The sequence below is a fragment of the Scardinius erythrophthalmus genome, assembly GCF_964197995.2.
Source record: "Scardinius erythrophthalmus genome assembly, chromosome: 1".
NCBI lineage: Eukaryota > Metazoa > Chordata > Actinopteri > Cypriniformes > Leuciscidae > Scardinius > Scardinius erythrophthalmus.
Window position 1 is genome coordinate 57,586,818 of NC_138221.1, and position 19,130 is coordinate 57,605,947.

The 19,130-nt window shown below is 37.6% G+C and overlaps 1 protein-coding gene across 3 annotated transcripts in view; it reads right to left on the reverse strand.

Moving 5' to 3' along the window:
• Positions 1 to 1,225: 1,225 nt before the first annotated feature.
• Positions 1,226 to 19,130, reverse strand: part of tbcd (tubulin folding cofactor D) — a 63,300-nt gene continuing 45,395 nt past the window's right edge. Inside the window, exons 33-40 of one of the 3 annotated variants that reach the window (XM_081371787.1) lie at positions 7,136 to 7,257; positions 6,824 to 6,901; positions 6,495 to 6,584; positions 4,047 to 4,134; positions 3,845 to 3,957; positions 3,668 to 3,752; positions 2,148 to 2,518; positions 1,226 to 1,652 (exon numbers count right to left, since the gene is read on the reverse strand). In XM_081371787.1, coding sequence (XP_081227913.1) covers positions 2,513 to 2,518; positions 3,668 to 3,752; positions 3,845 to 3,957; positions 4,047 to 4,134; positions 6,495 to 6,584; positions 6,824 to 6,901; positions 7,136 to 7,257 — 582 coding nt within the window. In that variant the 3' untranslated portion in view covers positions 1,226 to 1,652; positions 2,148 to 2,512. Of the gene's footprint in view, positions 1,653 to 2,147; positions 2,519 to 3,337; positions 3,412 to 3,667; positions 3,753 to 3,844; positions 3,958 to 4,046; positions 4,135 to 6,494; positions 6,585 to 6,823; positions 6,902 to 7,135; positions 7,258 to 19,130 lie in introns of those variants that run through there. The other 2 variants (XM_081371786.1, XM_081371785.1) reach the window with 2 other exon arrangements.

A 19,130-nucleotide genomic window follows, 5' to 3' on the forward strand; every position in this document is an offset into this window, starting at 1 on the left:
AGTAAATGATGGCAAAATATTTCTTTTGGAGATAATTATTCCTTCAAGTAAAAGAAAAAAAAAATCTATTGAAAGTTCAGGGGGAATGCAAGGACACAATTAAGCCCAAATCCTGATTACCCAACAGGCAGTAATCGAAATCGAACTACTTCATCTACTGTGCCTCTCTAAAAGAATGAGACCCCTACCATCTAAGGGCTCCAACTCAACAATCAGACCTTTGTTTTAGCCAGGAGTGCTGTTGTGTATCTTGAGACCATGTGGGTTCTTCTCTAAGCTCCAGTAAAGCCTGTGCCCAAAGTGAGAGCCGAGTTGGGTTGGGCTGCGCGTGAGAGAGCGCCAGGCTTCCTCGTCCGGCCCACAGTCAGACATCAGCCACACGGATAGGAAGCCAGGACTGGAATGAGCTTGCCAAGCTGCATCTGTCCACTGCCAGGGCTTCCTCTCCTGTAAATGTTAACACTTTCCCTGGAGTATAATGAGGTGGATTAGATTGAGTTTCATTGCTATAATGCTTGTCTGGAAAGCTGTTGTGTTGGCTGTGACGGATGAGAATGAAGAGGGGGAACTAATTGTTTGAGGGTGTGAGAGAAGGAAGTAATCTACCTTCAGGTCCCATTGCACCTATGTTCCCTCAAAACCCAATTATCAATTTGAAGGTGGTAAATAAAAAAAAAAAAAAAAAAGGGCCAAAAGGCACCAGTGTTATTATTAGTGAAACAAACACAACAAGCTGGGCTTTAAGACATGGATGTGCCAAAAAAATAGATATATTACTCACCCTCATGTCATCATTTAAAGTCAAGTCAAGTCACCTTTATTTGTATAGCTCTTTATACAATACAGATTGTTTCAAAGCCGCTTTACAGTGATCCATAGGAAAATAATTATTCAGTGACGCAACATAGTTCAATTCGACTGTAAAGCAGCTCTAAAAAGAAAACGGTGTCATTGTTCAGCTGAAGTCAGTTCAGTGTTGATTCACTTCCATTGTAAAGATAGTCAATTATTAAATTAGCTCATTTTAAACCCACATGACTTCTTCTGTGGAACAAAAATATTTCAAATAATCTTGATGCAGCCGTTTCCATATCACAGCTGCTATTAAGTTCCAAATAGAAAAAAAAAAATAGCATTAAAGTATCAGAAAGCTTTCAAAGTATCACCTTAAAAGCAGTCCAAATGAACCAAGTCAGTAAAATGAAATAAAGAATGAATCAGATCTGTGAACCGTTTCAACTGGTTTATTGAAAAGCATAGCCTCAAAAAACTGATCTGTTCGCTGATTTGGTTTTGGAATCATGAAAGTGCGTCAAATATGAATTATTAATTTTCATTTTTGGGTGAACGATTTCTTGAATTTGTGTTGGAACAAGTCAAATATCGAAATGGATCCTCCACCTCATATGCCTCTGAATGACATGCTATGAATAATTTGCAATATAAATCCCAGATTACCAAGTTAAAGGGATGGTTCGGAGTAATTTCAACCTAGGGTCCTTTACACCATGACCTGACCTTTCCCTTTAACATTATTAAAATTAGAGCTTATTTAGAGATATCAGCCAGATGGCTTAGAGCAGGCGCTAATGGATCCAAGGTTGTATCTTGTAAATTACCCCACTAATAATGCCCAGAATGGTACCAAACTTCTACAGAAGTACAAATAGATTCTGTACTCATAAAACGAGGCATTGGAAAGTTTGTAAGTACATCAGGAGTTTATTTAAATAACACTTGCCTGACGGCTCATGCTACTGCTAACCCGGACGTCGAGGTCACTTCCGTGATTTGGGAAAAGCCCGTAAAAGTCGTGGCAGAAAGCAATGCATTTTTTATTATTTAAGTGTTGACAACTAACTAATAATTGGTGCAAACTGGTACTACCAACAAAATATTAGTGCATTCCTGGAACTGGGCGTCATTACACTACATCCTTATGCATCGCTTTCTGCCAGGACTTTTACAGGCTTTTCCCAAATAACGGAAGTGACCTCGACGTCCGGGTTAGCGGTAGCATTAGCAGTCAGTCAAGAGTTATATTTAAATAAACTCCTGATGTACTTGCAAACTTTCCAATGCCTCGTTTTATGATTACAGAACATATTTGTACTACTGTAGAAGTTTGGTACCATTAGCGCCTGCACTAAGCCATTAGGCTGATATCTCTAAATAAGCTCTAACTTTAATAATGTTCGACCAAGGGAAAAAAAGCTTCTGGGGGGTGTTTGGCTCGAGGTCATGGTGCAAAGGACCCTAGGTTGAAATTACTCTGAACCATCCCTTTAACTTGGTAAACTGGGAGATCATAATAAAAAAAAATTAAGCACTGAGCTCAAAGCCATTTTCCTTAATAATTTAATGATGACAGGTAATATACTATTAGATGGACAACTGTATCAGACAGCAGAGAAGAAATAAGGACGCTGTCCCTGATGTCCAGACAGAACACAGTGCAGAGAGGCCGACAGGTGAACTTCTGTCCAGGTGAGACTGAACGGATCTATTGAAGTTAAGTCTGAAACAAACAAACAAACAAACAAGACGAGATGACAAATGCACTAAAACCAATATAAAGGCACCACTTTTGGTAACACTTTACAGGTTTCTTCCTGAAAAATCTTACTGACCTCATTCATTGACGGTGCACACACACATTGTATATACACATGCGTACCATTTTATTATTACCAACAGTTATTCCATTGAGTGACAGCTCATCTATTTCATTGTAGCAATGGGCAGTATTGTGCTGACAGAAAGTCTTCATATTGATGGAGAAAGGCATATTCATCACAGATTAAAGGTGACATATTATGCCCCTTTTCACAATATATAATATAAATCTATGGAGTCCCCAGATTGTTTCTGTGAAAATTCAGCTCAAAATACCCCCCAGATAAATGGAATGCAACTTATGGAGACTCAGGAAGAGTTTTGCAACTTTTAAACTGAACCTGGACGTTTCTGAATGGTTACTGGATACATTTATGAAGTTGTTGTGGAGTTACATTGATTCATCTCATCGACTTGCATGTACCGTCATGTTTCACTTTTACACAAGTTGACACAGTTCCCTGAGATCTTTATAAGACAGCAGTGACACTTTTTGGTCAAATAGTGTTGTATGCTCGTCTGTGCAGCGACGACAGAACAGTTTGCATGCTTTGCTCAAACTTTTGCTATTGCGTTAGAACTGGTTACACTGTTTTGTCGCTTGCAAAAACCAAATGGCGGCGCGTGGGTGGAAACTAGCAGATTAAGGGGTGGTAATATTATAATAAGATCCCCCCCTGATAGGTTTATTTTTTTAACATGCTTGCAGTGAAAGGCTTACCAAAACAAAGTTACTGGGTTGTCTCTTTTCACGTTTTCTGGGTTGGTAGATGCACCGGGGACCCGATTACAGCACTTAAACACGGAAAAAGTCAGATTTTCATGACATGTCTGCTTTAATTGCAAATGTTCTTGTAACTGAAACCTAAAGGTTTCTGTGTCCGATTAGGAGAACTGAACACCCACTAACGTATAAAAACAACTTGTTCTCCCAACAGTTGATGCGTAACACTGAAAGCAGCATCTGGATGTCAGATGCCATATGATGCAACATCCCCCACACTACAAAATGTTCTCCCATAAAACCTCTTTAGATGCCTAAATGTGTCACCTTGGCTACCAGAGTCGGCCTTGGCACTCCCAACCAATCGCAGAGCTGATTCCTGTGGGTTCGCACAGTAGCGATGTCACTTTCCCTAAGACGGGGAACGAGAAACGAGCATTAAATCAGTAGCTGAGCTGAAGTTCTTCATCATAATCCTCCAATAAGCCCCGTTTCAACACTCACCAATTAGTGTCACTAAGCGAGGCCATGACGTCAGTCAGCACTTGATCGTCGTCAATGACATCATCGTAGGTCAAGAGCATCTCGTATACCTGGCTGGCAGTCGTCTTCCTGATCTACAGACCCAAGAGAGACAATGGAGTCAGAATTACATCAGAAGTGCCTAGACTAAGTCTGGGCTGAAGTGGTCTGCTTATGGTCTCACCACAGGGAAGGGGTGACAGAGCAACATCAACAGCTGCACTAAGACATTCTTCCTCACATCACCCTGGAACTGCACCATTCCACAGAACCTGCGGTGAAAGAGTGGGAGTCAGTCAGAAGGGCCTATTTTAATCAGTGATCGACAGATTGGCCGATGCCAATATCTTAGGGAGGAGTGATATAAAGCCAATTGGCTATGGCTACGTTCACACTGAGAGCCTTTTTTTGTACAGCTCTTCACATTTTGTTGTTTTAAATGTGGTTAATATCAGATTCCAGTGAGAACAGATCACGGTCCTGAACTGACCCGCATGTGCAGAAGAACTATAAAAATACGTCACGCAACTCGATGTCATAAGGAAGTAAACATGGAGGACATTAAAGTAAGTGGTTACGCATTTATTTATAGTGTGATCTGCCGCGGAAGTCAGCGAATTTATGCGCAGGCAATATAAAAATAAAGACGAGGAAGCGAAAATAACGTATATAGAGCTGTCACTGTAATACTTATGAGTTCTGACACATCACTCCTTCACTGACTGCCTTTCGCAACTGTCTTGATAACATTGAGAATGTAAAATCTTTGAAGTGACTCCCATGAGCTCAGAGTTGTGATGAATGTTGATCTAGAGTGACGTAAAAGTCGCACGGATTCCGATATGACTTTTCAGACTGCGGTCGCATTGCAAAACATCTGACCTGTATCGGATTTAGGACCACATATGGAAGTGGCCCAAATCCGAATTGAAAGGATTAGATTCCATGTGGTTTGTGCTGTTCACAGTGTTATGAGAAAAACAGTGAGTCACATATGAGCAAAAAAATCTGATTTGCCTGCAGTCTGACCGTAGCCTATGTGTGATATTACACTATTAAATTTTAAGATGGTAAATAACACATGCATAACAATTGCAGCAATACAGTTTGTTTTACATAATTAAAAAGTTAGAAATAATTCATTGGAAAATATATCAATATGCAAAAAATTATTTGAACTCCATCAAAATACATTCGTTAAAACAAACATAGATCAGATAGAAACTTCATCTTACAGTATTTTTCACAGATAAGGAAATAGTTAAAAACAGGAATAAAAAGGGGAAAAAAACACTGTAACAGACACGTTACAGTGCACTGGGAATTGTATTTTCTAATCTGTATTTTTTTTTTTTTTTATTAAAGATTAAATTAATCTAGTGAAGAAGGAGAATGGGAGTTCCTGTGCATCTGCGCACTGTCAAAATAAAAATCTCTGCAGTCAAAACAAATTTCGGATGGAAAAAAAATTATAGGCCGACGTCAAAAATTGACAAAACTGTTGAATATCTTTCCAACCTGGCAACCATGTGTATGTGCTCTCTGTGCTCTGAGAGCACACATGTTGAAGATTAGCGATCTCCACTGCAATATTTTGCCCAAATGAAAGTGTAGTTCTGTAGTCAGTTTGCTGCAGCTAAATCTGCGAACAAACCTGAGTGATGAACTGTAATAAATCTGAACATGAATCTTGCATTCGTTTGAGATAGTGGTTGGTTGTTGCTAAATAAATAAATAAATGCAACTTCTGTGCCACAATACAAATTCGAAGATGAAACTCAATAAACACGTTATCTTGCTTTCGGAGGCAGGTGCCTGCGTTTGGGAACGCAGTCGTGCAAGAGAGTTCCGTGAGGTAATTATAACGAACCACTTTGACGACAGACTTTGCTCAGGCATTTCAGAACAACCAAAACAGCTTTTCAGATGCTGTACAAAAAGATCGGCCCACAGGTTAGTCTAGTTATTCTGTCCCATCGTGCACAGTGACACTGATGCACATCAAGGAATTTATTCTGCAAATGAGTTTCCGTCGTAGTTTATGCGCATGTTTTCTTATCAGAGAAAAAAAAATTGTCCAATTAAAATGAGTGCATACGTTTTTATGCAGATTTTAGTGTTTCCATCCAGCAGTTTTTTTTATGCAATATCCCTACCAATCAGAGAGAGCGTGCTCAGAAACAATGACCAATCACAAGAGAGATCACACTAAAACCAAAAGTCACACCTGAAATGGTGTGAAATGTTGATTTAAAGTCATTAAATCAACATTTTCATTGAAAACAGTATAAACGTTTGTCAAAATATTACATATCAAGAATTTGGAACATTGGAGCTACATTCCAAGAACTAGATTTCTCAATTTCCACATCCTTAAGGCAAATTCACACACTGCACCACCAGACGGCAACAGACACTTTGTCGTGTTTTGTTGGTTCAGTGTGTTACCACCGTTGGCGTCTGTCAGAGCTTGTTTTCGCCAATTGAACATGAATCGCAATAAGAATGTCTGAAAAGTGGCTTGCTGTAATCTGGCGACTATCGGTGTTGATCTGCGTCTGTCGGTGCAGTGTGAATTGGCCTTTATTTGCCCCATGTATCCACAGAGTGTTGGAAATGCAACTGCACTTACACAGCTATACATGAAAACAACTTCTGGACATCCTTGGACTTCTTGATTTCCTCCTTACACAGGGACAGCAGCTCTACGCAAAAAGGATGACTGAAAACAAAAACCAAAAAAATTACAGATTAAACCAAACCAACACAAACATTCACCCTCTGTCTCCGTATTTCAACATATGACTTGGCCGGGCTGATCTCAAGTTCTCCCAAAGGTTCCCTGTGTGAGTCCTTTCTGTGAATTTCTGTCATGATATCATTTCTCCTGCCGAGCTCTGGATGGTTTGTGTATCTGAGCCAAGGGAGGCAGTAATGTACGCTGGGCTTTCCCACGCTCACCTCTCCTCGCTGGTGAAGAGTTCAAAACAGCCGTTAGCGAGAAGTTGGTCCACCATCTTCAGCAAAGGTACAGAAACCCTGTGGGCAGATCAAAATATATAGTATAAATACAAAACAAAATCTTTGGTTCACAGCCACCAAGTTCCAAAAAAAGCTTGTTGTTGTTGAACTTTCAAGCATGTACACCATTACTATGATGTCAAATTACTGATACTAAGATTTTTGGCCATACCGCCCACATCTTCCTCACTGCATCTGTATGACATATGCAGCGGTTTTGTGGCTACGTTGTGTTTTGCAGTGCAGTTGTACCTGTCAATGCGCAGGTTATCTCTGAAGATGCGCAACAAAGTGTCTCCAAACTGCTGAAGCGCTGCGCCATCCTGCTGAATGCCCTTCAAGTACTCGAATAAAGACTGAGAGGAAAAACGCACCTGCAAACAAGCAAAAAAAGTTTTCACTTGTGAGAGACTGATATATTAATGGTTATTATATGGTTAATAATTATTATTTGTAATTATTCATATAATATATTAACTATATTTTCCGTACAATGAAAACACATCATGATCACTGGCTGTCTAGTACAGTTAATGTTTTGCTTTCTTTTGGATAATTACAATAATTAGGTCAGAATTTTAATCCACATCACGATTGTATTCTTCAAAACTATTTTGAGTAAAAGAAAAGTGTATTTAATTAAAAAAGCTAAACTGGTTGGTCTTGAATTTATAGAACTTCTAAGGCTCGGTTTCACAAACCGGGCTTAGATTAAGCCAAGGTTAGGCCTTAGTTCAACTAGGATATTTAAGTAGCATTTATAAATGTGCCTTAGAAAAAAAACATTATTTATGTGGATCTTGAGACAAAACAATGGCAGTGACATATTTTAAGACATATTGCTTTCAATTACAACAACTCAAACATGCATTTTAGTCTGGGAGTAGCTTAAGCCTTGTCTGTGAAACCGGGGGGCAAGTGTTTTAAATTACTTAAGGCATCAAATGAGTCAGGACTGCCACTAGTGCCCCCTCAAAAAACCTCTTGTTTTATGTGACTGTGCATGAGATCATAAAAATGTTAAAGTATGTGATACATTCCCCACAAAGGGAAGGACGTTGGTTGGTTGCTTTAAGATATTGTAAAATAACAAGATTTTTCAGCCTTTTTGTCCTTGGCTGTTACACTTATCTGAAGGTCTTACTGAAACTGTTTGTAATTGTGTAAACTCACATTTTCACATTATATAAGGGGCTGCATATTTGCTTTCCTCTCTGTGCCATTTTTACGGTGTTACACACCACATAACATTTATATGCACTATAAACTAGTTGCCTATTAGAATGCATATTACTAGGATATTGGCTGTTTATTAGTACTTATAAAGCACATAGCAATGCCTTATTTTGCATGACCATATTCTACATCCCTTAACTAATACCTAAACTTAACAACTACCTTATTAACTATTAATAAGCAGTAATTAGGGGTTTATTGAGGTAAAAGTCGTAGTTAATAGTGAGAATTGGACCATGTGACCCTAAAGTTTTGCCTTGCATATGCTTTGATAAATACAAGTATTAATTCACGAGTAAGTATTAAATACACATTTTTAATAGCTGAAGTGTCTAATGTTTGTATTGTTTTATTTCTATTAATACACACTTCAGCTGTATTGTTTTATTTTTATTTTTGTGGATTGATCCATCAAATTATAAGATGCATTGTGATCACATCACAGTTTGAAGCCAAATAAAAAATTGTGAAAGAGACATGCAGGGGGAGCCGGTGGAATTTAAAGTCGCAATGAAACAGAAGTAAAGGCCGATCTTTTCTTCCATATTGTGTTTTACATCCAAGTGCAGCCGCCGCCTCATATGTCAAGCCCAAGGACCGCTGGATGAATGTCTGATGCATAAGGCACACAAAATGTGAAAACCTCCGGGAGTTTTGAAGTCATCAACTGATTGGTTAAATTCTACAGGTTTTCTCGTTCTTTAAAGGTCTGCCTGGAAACAAAGCCGTTGTGATGCCAAACCCTCTCATGGAAAAAGTAAGCTGTGGTGTTTACTACTGTGCCAACGAGTGCTTATCAGGATAAACGCTGGATTCAACTATGTGAAGTTCACGGCGTCATTGTTGCAGTAAACTTGGCACAACATTCTTGAATTAATAATATATTAGATGCAAGCCGGTCTGTTATTGTAGGGCCATCAACGTTATATTTTCACGCCCCTAAACCTGATACAGAACAAAACGAACTGTGATTGGTTGCTTTGCATGTCGGTCAGTCTTCATCTTGGGCGGTCCTAGGCTAATGAAAGCTGTGATGGAAACCAGGCCATTCTGATAGCAGAATCTGAAGGTCTGGCTATGCGAGACTAATCCAAGAGTAACAGATTAAAAAGAAAAAAAATGGAAGGGACTTGGATTTATGTATCGATTGTTGATTGGATTTTGAGTTGTGGTTACTGCACACAAAAGTGGAGTAAGAGGAGCATGAGCTTGTAGGGACTGGTTTAACCTCCAATCATTTAAATGGGTTTAAATTTAAATTAAAAGGCAGACAAAATAGGAAAATTATTAGAGATTGGAGAAGACCAGCATTCACCACCATTTTCACTGGAAGACCCAGTTTTTATATTATGATTAAGGTCAAAGCATTCTTAAAAAAATTAAACAAGCACAGATTAATCATTCACAATAAGATCAATGACATGCACTTAGAAAATAGATTTACAGATAGATAGAAAATAGATTTTAATTACATTTCAGCTTTAATCAAGGCAGTCCAATTCAGTGTAAGTCATATGAAGTAATGGTACGAGACAGAATATTCCTATATTTTCATAGAGAAAACATGAAATAATAAGCAAAGAAAGCAGTACTTTCACTCCACATCTTGAACATGTACCCAACTACACTCATACTGAATGCAAACTTCTCCCATGCAGCAGTGTGCTAATGTGTGTGAGGGGTCAGATGGTGCATGATTATGTAAGGTATCAGTACGGACTCAGCTGTCCAGAGGGAGCTGATCTTCAGAGAGAAGCTTGATCATTCAGTGTTGAGTCTGTGAGAACCGCTCATTTATCCAGCAGTTTTGGCTTAGAGAGATCACCCAGTTCCAGGCTGAAGGTGAGAGCATAACCTCTACCGTGTCTCTAATCAAAGAAGAGGGGGAAGAAAACTCTGCCGCTTCTAATGGGGGACTCATTTATAGGTCCAGTTGGCAGATGAGTTGACATTTACTAGGCGCAAAGCTCCCGTTAAAGGCCTTTACATTATTTATTCTTCATCAACAAACACTGGTGGCTATAAATAACAAAAGGGCTTAAAATCAAGCTGATGTCCCAACAGCCACTGGAGCAGAGGCACTGAGCCTAAAACACTAAGAAAGTAGGATGGAGAAAGAATAATGTATCTACCAGACTTTATATATAGAAATAAGAATTTAAGCCTGAACTAACCTTGCCATTTTATTTTTATTAGATAACTACCTGCAGGTTTTGACATGTTAGTTGCACTACATGACTTCATATATACAGTTGTAATCAAAATTATTCAACCCTAATTGCAAATCAGCTTTATTGGCAAAACTTTCAGACTTTCAGCTGTTTGCAATGAACAAATCAAACAAAAGTAATTTAAATAGCTCAACACAACAAATGTTTCAAGTGGTTTCCCCAAATTCAACTGAAAATGCAACTTTTAATGACTTCTGCAGTCTCAAAATTATTCAACCTCTTGAATAGTATCCCTCACAACAGCAGAAATCTGCAAAACTGGTGTTGTTTCAAGCACACCTGATGCAACTAATCAAGGGCTTCATTAGTTGCACCAGGTGTGCTTGAGCTAGAACACATGAAACATCTGAACTGGCTATGTTTGAATGCATGTTAGAAATAGCATGGTCCAAAAAGTTAAGAGAAGATATCATCTGCCTTCACAAACAAGGAACAGGATACAAAAAGATAGCGAAGGCACGAAATGTTCCTAGAGACACCGTTGAAAGCATAGTTCGCAAGTTCAAAGTTCAAAGAAGACTGGTTGCACTACCTGACGAGGCAGAAAAAGGAAGCTATCAACGGCTGCAACCAGATTTATGAGAATGCAGGTTCAGGAAAATCCCTTGAGTGACTGCAAAAGACCTGCAGCAAGACTTGGTGGCAACAGACACGATGGATTCAGCTTGCACAGTAAGGCGCGTACTAAACGCACGCGGTTTCCATGCCACAACTACAAGATACACCACTACTGACCAAAAAGCACAAGAAAAGTGCTCAAAATCATAAATAAGCAACAGATCCCAGAGTTTTGGGATTCTGTTCTATGGAGCGATAAAACAAACTTTTTGGAACTTTTCGGCCCTATGGATCAGCAGAATGTCTGGAGGAAGAAGAATGAAGCATATGCTGAAAAGAACACTCTGTCTACAGTTAAGCATGGTGGGGCTCGGCGATGGCTTTGCATCCTCTGGCACTGGAAACCTGCAGCGTGTGGAAGGTAAGATGGATTAATTTTTGTCCTAATCCTAAAAGAAAATGTCATGCCGTCAGTAAGGAAGCTTAAGCTTGGGCGTCATTGGACCTTGCTACAGGACAATGATCCCAAGCATACCTCAAATTCCACCAAGGCTTGGTTGCAGAAGAAGTCCTGGAAGTTTCTACAGTGGCCATCATAGTCACCTGACTTGAACTAAAGATGCTTGCCATGGAGGGGTTGAATAATTTTGAGACTGTCATTAAAAGTTGCATTTTCAGTTGAATTTGGGGAAACCACTTGAAACATTTGTTGTGTTGAGCTATTTCAATTACTTTTGTTTGATTTGTTCATTGCAAACAGCTGAAAATCTGTCAATTTTGCCAATAAACCTGATTTGGGGGGTGAATAATTTCAATTACAACTATGTTTGAATTGTATTTTCATTCAAATACATTCCTTTGTTATTAACTGTTATCAAATGTTAAATCAAATTACTAATGTTCAATCTCTAATCCCAAAATGAACAAGAATAACAGTGATGTTCTTTAGGAAAAACATATGACGAGTTCAGATGCAAAAGCCTCTAAGTGCCATCTGAAATTTTCTTCTTGAATGATCATTTTTATCAAGCTCGTATATTTAAGTTCAGTAATTTCACTTAAATAGCAATGAAAATTACCTATTAATTGTCATTTAAGTGAAACTACTGAACTTAATTATACGAGCTTGAAAAAATGACCATTCTAGAATAAAATTTCAGATGGCACTTAGAGGCTTTTGCATCTGAACTCTTCATATACTACCATTCAAAAATTTGCTTTCAATAAGATTTTTTTGTTCAGTTTCCACAAAAATATGAAGCAGCAATGTTTAATGTTTGTAATAATAAGAAATGTTTTTTTAAGCATTAAATCATCATAGAATGATTTCTGAAGGAACATGTGACGAGTAAAAAATGTAAAATTCAGCTTTGCATCATAGAAAAATAAGTATAGAAAGTAAGAATAGGAAGAAAGAAAATCAGCATTTTAAAGAAAAGGAGAAAGGAAAAGATTAAGTGTATGAGAGCTGATGAGCTGAAGATCCCTCCAGGGGCCCTAAGTCACCACTGAAAGCATGAGTGCAAATGCTAAGGGACATGGTGCCAATCCCACTTGGTCCGTTCCAGCTAAATTTGTTTTGAACGAATCTTGGCCCACTGGAGGAGCTGTGGTTTTGCCTCTAAGCCGTTTACACCCTGTGCACTTTGAGGCCAGGACGGGCACAGACTTGCAATTGTGGCAAAATGTCAGTTTATTCAAACACATGTCAGAAATTTTCTTAAAACACCAAAGCGTTTCAACACCAGCTTATTTTTGAAAACCCAAAATAACGGACCACTTTTGTGTTGCAATTCTTGCAAATAAGAAATGAAGCAACGCTAAGTAAAACTACATGATCTAATAGTCTCAATTTCCCTGAAACTATTCACACTCCTGACTGCGGTCATCATGGACATACTCTCTGGAGAACAGAGTGTCGACGGCTCCCTCTGTTGGTCGCTTTTGTGTCTTTTCTAACCACACAATTTACTCTAACTGAACCATTTCTCAATTTAATTACCCATAGTGTTTTTCCTCACATGCTTATTCTGATGGCTGTGTGGTAGATTTATTTTCAATTAAGGTTTTCAATCAGGAGTCTGTGAACCCATTCCATGGGGTCAGAGGAGTAGTTACAGTGAGATTTTTATATTTAATATAATTTATTATAATTTTATATTATAAATATAATATTTATCATATTCAGCAAGGATGCATTAAATTGATCATAATTGACAGTAAATACATTTAAAATGTTTCAAAGATTATATTTCAAATAAATGCTGATCTTTTACATTTTATATTTATCAAACAATCCTGAAAAAAAGTATCATGGTTTCCACAAAAAAATGAAGCAACACAACTGTTTTCAACTTTGTTTTTAACTGTTTTCAACTTTTTAAAATGTGACGATTCGATAGTATTGCGATATTTGGGCCACTATTCAATATTATTGCGGTTCTTGACATATTGCGATACAGCAAGTATTGCGATTCAATTCTGCGATATATTGCGATTCATGCCCCCCATATTATTCAAAGGCATTACAAAAAATGAGGAAAATAAGACTGCTCAACTAACTTCAAATGTCACATTTAATTCTGTGAACATTACCTTCTACACATTAACTGAAGTGCAAAAACTTTTATATATATAATTCCACCAAATCAGCTTATCATTGTAAAATGGCACAGCTTTTTAAATATCTAAATGTACACTCTTAAAATCAGTCAATCAAGCATTATATTATGATAATCAAGCATTAGCCTATTTAATGCTATAACTTCAGTAATTAGAACTAAAACTTGATAATCATGCATGAATGCATATTTGTCATTTTAACTGAACTTAAACTGAACTGGTGGTGCTTAAAGGTGAACTCCGGTCAATTTTAACATTGAGCTCATTTTTTTGTAAATTTGGAGTGGTGTCAATACAGAGAACAACGACAAAAATCGGTGTTGCCTACACCGTATTATCCTCTTTTTAAAATTTGCACCCTGTTGACTTCAATGGGGCAAGTTTTAAACCTGCTTTTAGCCTCTTAACATCCTTGATGTGTCAATACAAGTGCACAGCTAATGTGAGTGATTCCTTCAGAGTGATCACGGGTGAATCTGACTGCAGTAGATGTGAAAGATATTAAAGGGGGGGGGGGGGTGAATTGCTGTTTCATGCATACTGAGTTTTTTACACTGGTAAAGAGTTGGATTTAGGGTTGTAGCGGTATGAGATTTTCACGGTATGATAATCGTCTCAGAAAATATCACGGTTTCACGGTATACGATATTAAACTCTCATTATTATTATAATCATCAGCTACAATGACCCTTAAATGAATGAAAACATATGGTTTTTGGTTGAACATGGTTTATGAAAATGCAATCAGATAAAATGTAACAACTTTTGTTTGTCTACACAAGAGAGGTTTACTAAATTAAAACATGGACAAAAAACTATACACAATAGTAATATATTTCAGTCATTATTTCTTCAGGCTAAACCAAACTTTTTTTGACAGGTTGTACTGAACACCTATGAGTTTCAGTCAGTGTATTTGATGATTATTCCTTTAAAAAAAATTATAAAATGCTCATTAAGTGTTCTCTCAGAGTAGCTCTGGATATGTTTATGTGTTCACGTCTTCACATAGTGAGTGAGACAACAGACGCTTTAAAAACCATGAGCATCATGCGTAGTTGCGTACTTGAGTGTGTACTAGATCTACTAGACGAAACGGCGCTGCTCATTCATACAGAGACACGCTGAATATAGAATTAAGGGGGTCGCACACCAGTCTTTTTGCGCTGTATATTCACAGACACGTATTTTGGATATCCAAAATATTCCCATACTGCAGATTTTACTACACATTTTTTTTCGGCGGGGGATAGAGATTCGCAGCCTCTGTCTCGGACATTTTCAGCGCTGTACAGGTATGGGTGTAGTCTAAGCAGTCAAGCTGAAAGAAGTTGCATATATGCGGCAGCGCGGGTGAAATCTGGTTTCATTTTTTTTTTTTTTTTTTAAACTGCGGATAAGCAAATGTGCACGATATGATAATCGTACATGTCAATATCGCAATAAACCGCCATACCGGTATACCGTTACAACCCTAGTTGGATTCCCATGCTAAACATGGACAAAGTTTCAAAAGTTAAGTTGTACGTTTGAAGGAGTATTTTTGTTCCAAAAATACTCCTTCCAGTTTGTCACAAGTTTCGGAAAGTTTTTTTTCGAGTATGGCTCTGTCTTACGTAAGATAGAGCGGAATTTCCTTATATGGGTCCTAAGGGCACTTCTCCGCGGGCGCGCGCGCACTCGTAGACCAGAGAGAGAAGAGAGCGAAAGCAGTTCGTTACCTCAAAGCGCTATGCTCGGCTTTTAGGGAAGTCAATGTCACCAAAGAAGTGGGTTTTTGGTTGCCAGGGCAAGACAACCCTGCACAGATTCCCAAAGAACCCAGCGTTAAGGGAACAGTGGATGGAGTTTGTTTTTTCGAAGCATCAACAGAGGTTGTGCAAGACTCTTTGTTCCCTGCATTTTGATGATGATTGTTTTATAAACAAAGCCCAGATCGACGGATTTGCAGATCGTCTAATGCTTAAGGATCGAGCAGTCACAATGATAAAGGTTCGCTGTCGCATGCGGTGAGTAAACTGCTTCAAATGTCTCTCTGTGGTGTTGTTAGCTCGGTTAGCACAGCTATAGCACACCGCCCGGCCCGCCCCCAGCCGCTCGTTTTTTTCCGGAAAGACTCGGTACAGCCTATCTTTCTTTTATAAATATAATAAAACTAAAGACGTTTTGGAGATATGAAGGATGCAATACTACTCTATAGGTACTCAAGATTAACAGGAGATTGAGTGAAAATGAGCATTTCACCCCCCCTTTAATAAAAATCATGTTATTTCAGCCAGCGCACATACCTGTATTTTCTTCCTGTTTTCGGTCGAAGTCCATAGTAATCGATTGTCGAGTTCACGCGCGTGATCATAGGTAACTAAACCTATGCGTGTGAACTCGACAATCGATTACTATGGACTTCGACCGAAAACAGGATGTAAATACAGGTATGTGCGCTGTATTTACAGCTGAGTTCTCCTTTAAGATATTGTTGGTCATTCAGTGTTTCTGTAAAATTTTTTAAAAATAATAGTAATTATTATTAAAAGATAATCCTACTACTAATTCTACTAATAATAATGACAATATACAACCATAGTCAGTAAAAAAATATATAGTATAGGCCTACAACACATGAGCTGCTGGGTTCATGAATGTTAATCACCTTGACAGCGTTCGTTCGCTCTGATTTGCTGAAATTAAAACAGGGATGAATGCCATCCAATAAGATTGCCGTTTGCGCATTAGTTCGCCCACTACCGGAGAAACCGGTATCTCTTCTGCTTGTTCTTAAAAGCTGAATAATACCAGATAAACTCAGTTATTTTGACAGGAAAATACAAACAAGAATATCGTTTACATGTAGCACGCCGATTTTGCATGGTATAATGTAAGATTCTCTCTCGCTCTGTTTGCGTGCGAGAAAACCCGAAAGTAAAACAGATAATTTTATAATTAAATATTGCGATACTTTGCGCTACTCTATCGATATAATTGCGTGTGCAAAATATTGCGATACTGAAGAGAATCGATTTTTTCCCCCACCACTACTGAAGACTGGAGTATTGATGCTGAAAATTCAGCTTTGATCACAGGAATAAATTACATTTAAATAAACATTCAAATAGAAAACTATTCTTTTACATAGTAATAGGGATGCAAATTATCGATTAATTCATTAATCATTAGTTGATTGACCTTATCGATCGATTAACGATTAATTGATAAGCGGCTATTTTCCTGAGAATGTAAATTTCTCACGGTATCAATAGTGTCTTTAACATAAAAAGCAAAATATTGCTTATATACACTGAATAAAAATGCATGTTATATTGCTCAACTGATGTTTTATTGTAACAGTTGGGATACGGTACAGATAATGGAATTTGTGTAGTTTAACAAAATAAATTATGCACAGAAAATTAAAATACATAAAAAAATGTAAAAATAATTGTAAAAAAAAAAAATTGCATCACAATAAGTGTATTGTGATTGTCACTAACATTTTAGTAACTAAACTGAATTTTATTAGGTTTAGCGACAACATGTTACAATGTTTACATGGTACAATTTCTGGTAAGCTACGCTTTTTTATTATTTCAATTCAATTACCGGTATTGTGATTTTATTTAATATTGACTCATTTGGATAAATATTAGGTAGGCTACACAAGATAGACATTAATTTTTCTCAAGAAAAAAAACAACAACTCACCTAATGCTGTAAACATACAGAAAGCCCTAACAGCTGGTAGTAGGCTATTATTTAAGGTTAAAAATAATTAAATATGATGCGTTTTTTATTATAATAACTTTATTTAATGATACAAGTAAAAATATAATAAATATGTAATATAGAACACATATTTAGCAAAATACTTTCTATAGCTATTTCTTTTCTTGCCAACTACGTGCTATAGCCTATATTATGTTCATTAAATGGCTTTCCTGAGGTAAATGTGAGATAATTGTTCTCCAGCTATGTTATTGACCTATTCACGCTGATGAAAAACACTGATTGATCGATATTATGTATGAGAAATATACATTTCGGTAAGTTGTACTGTATCTTTCAACAGTGTTCGTGTTTTTTTTTTTACTATTAGCTAGTAACGTTTGAGATGATCGGTTCACGTGCGCTAGGGATCTGTCACATAACATTTACAAGCGCCAAAACGGTATTTATTGTTTGAATTTCGTAATAAAATTGACAGAATCTGAGAGCTGAGTATTTATATATCATTGCTAACCTGGGGTGCGTTTCCCGAAAGCATCGTTGGCCAACTATGGTCGCAAGTTCCGTCGTTACCAATAGAGTTCAGTGGACATTGCGATGAACTTGCGACCATAGTTGGCCAACGATGCTTTCGGGAAACGCACCCCGCCTCTGTCTAGCTTCGCGATTTTTCTGTGCATGAGATAATGGATGTGTGGTGTGATGCGTGAGGGCTGGCAGCTCTGTTTCTGAAATGCTCCCACATTCCCCTCCGTTTTGACCGCCTCATGTTTGGTTTCTTTTTTACCGCCTCAAGTTTGTGTCGGGTCTCTCGCCGCCCGAGAGAATCTCGTGCACGTTCGCAATGTTCAATTAACCGACAATAATTTTATTTAATCGAGTAAATTCTTGTCGACAATTAATCGATAATCGATTAACCGTTTACATCCCTACATAGTAATATTTCACAATATTACTGTTTTTACTGTATTACTGATCAAATAAAAAACAGCCTTGATGAGCATAAGAGACTTCTTTCAAAAATATAAAAAAAAATCTTACCAACTTGCACACAAATCTTACCGATTTCCATTTTCACTTTTTAGAACGAACAACTAATTATTTATTAACTTATTATTTGTTAAGCATTATGCAATATAGTAATGTTGGTTATTGTTCAAAATTGTCAATTGATTCAAAATGTAATTTAAAGGGGTGGTTGATTGCTATTTCACTTTTTTCATTTTAAATACTGTGTAATGTTGCTGTTGGTGCATGAACAGTATCTGCAAAGTTGCTGCGCTTAAAGTTCAACGTAAGCGGAGATATTGTCTTTTAAAAATCAGGAAGTTTAATGCCTACAAAAACGTCTCGAATGGGACTACAACGAGATACTTCCCGGGTTTTATACGTAACTAACCCATACATTTACATCCACCCTCCCTCCGGAACATGTTCTGCTGTCGAAGAGGAGGAGTTATAGTGGAGAGCTGTAGCTGTCAGGTCTTCTGTGTTCAGGCTTCCAACAGACGCTGTAGTTCGTCAACAATGGTTAAAATTTAAGTTTGGTTATGTTCCTGACAATTACAATCGTAGTTTAGCTCTCTGTGCTGCACATTTTACGGAAGACAGCTTCCAGAATCTACACGAGTTCAATGCCGGATTCAACAAGAAACTATTACTCCAACATGAAGCAGTTACAGCTTTAAAACCAGAGGCCACAACCTGCAAGTAAGGTTTAATCATTTTAAATGTATTTGCCTGTATAATTTAAGACGTAATGTTTTAGTTTTATCAAGGATGTAAAAAAATGCCAGCGCTGGCTTTAGTATATGACAAACGCGTACAAACATTTTGGACCCGAATTTGTAATATGTACAAATTTTGTAAACGTATTTTCC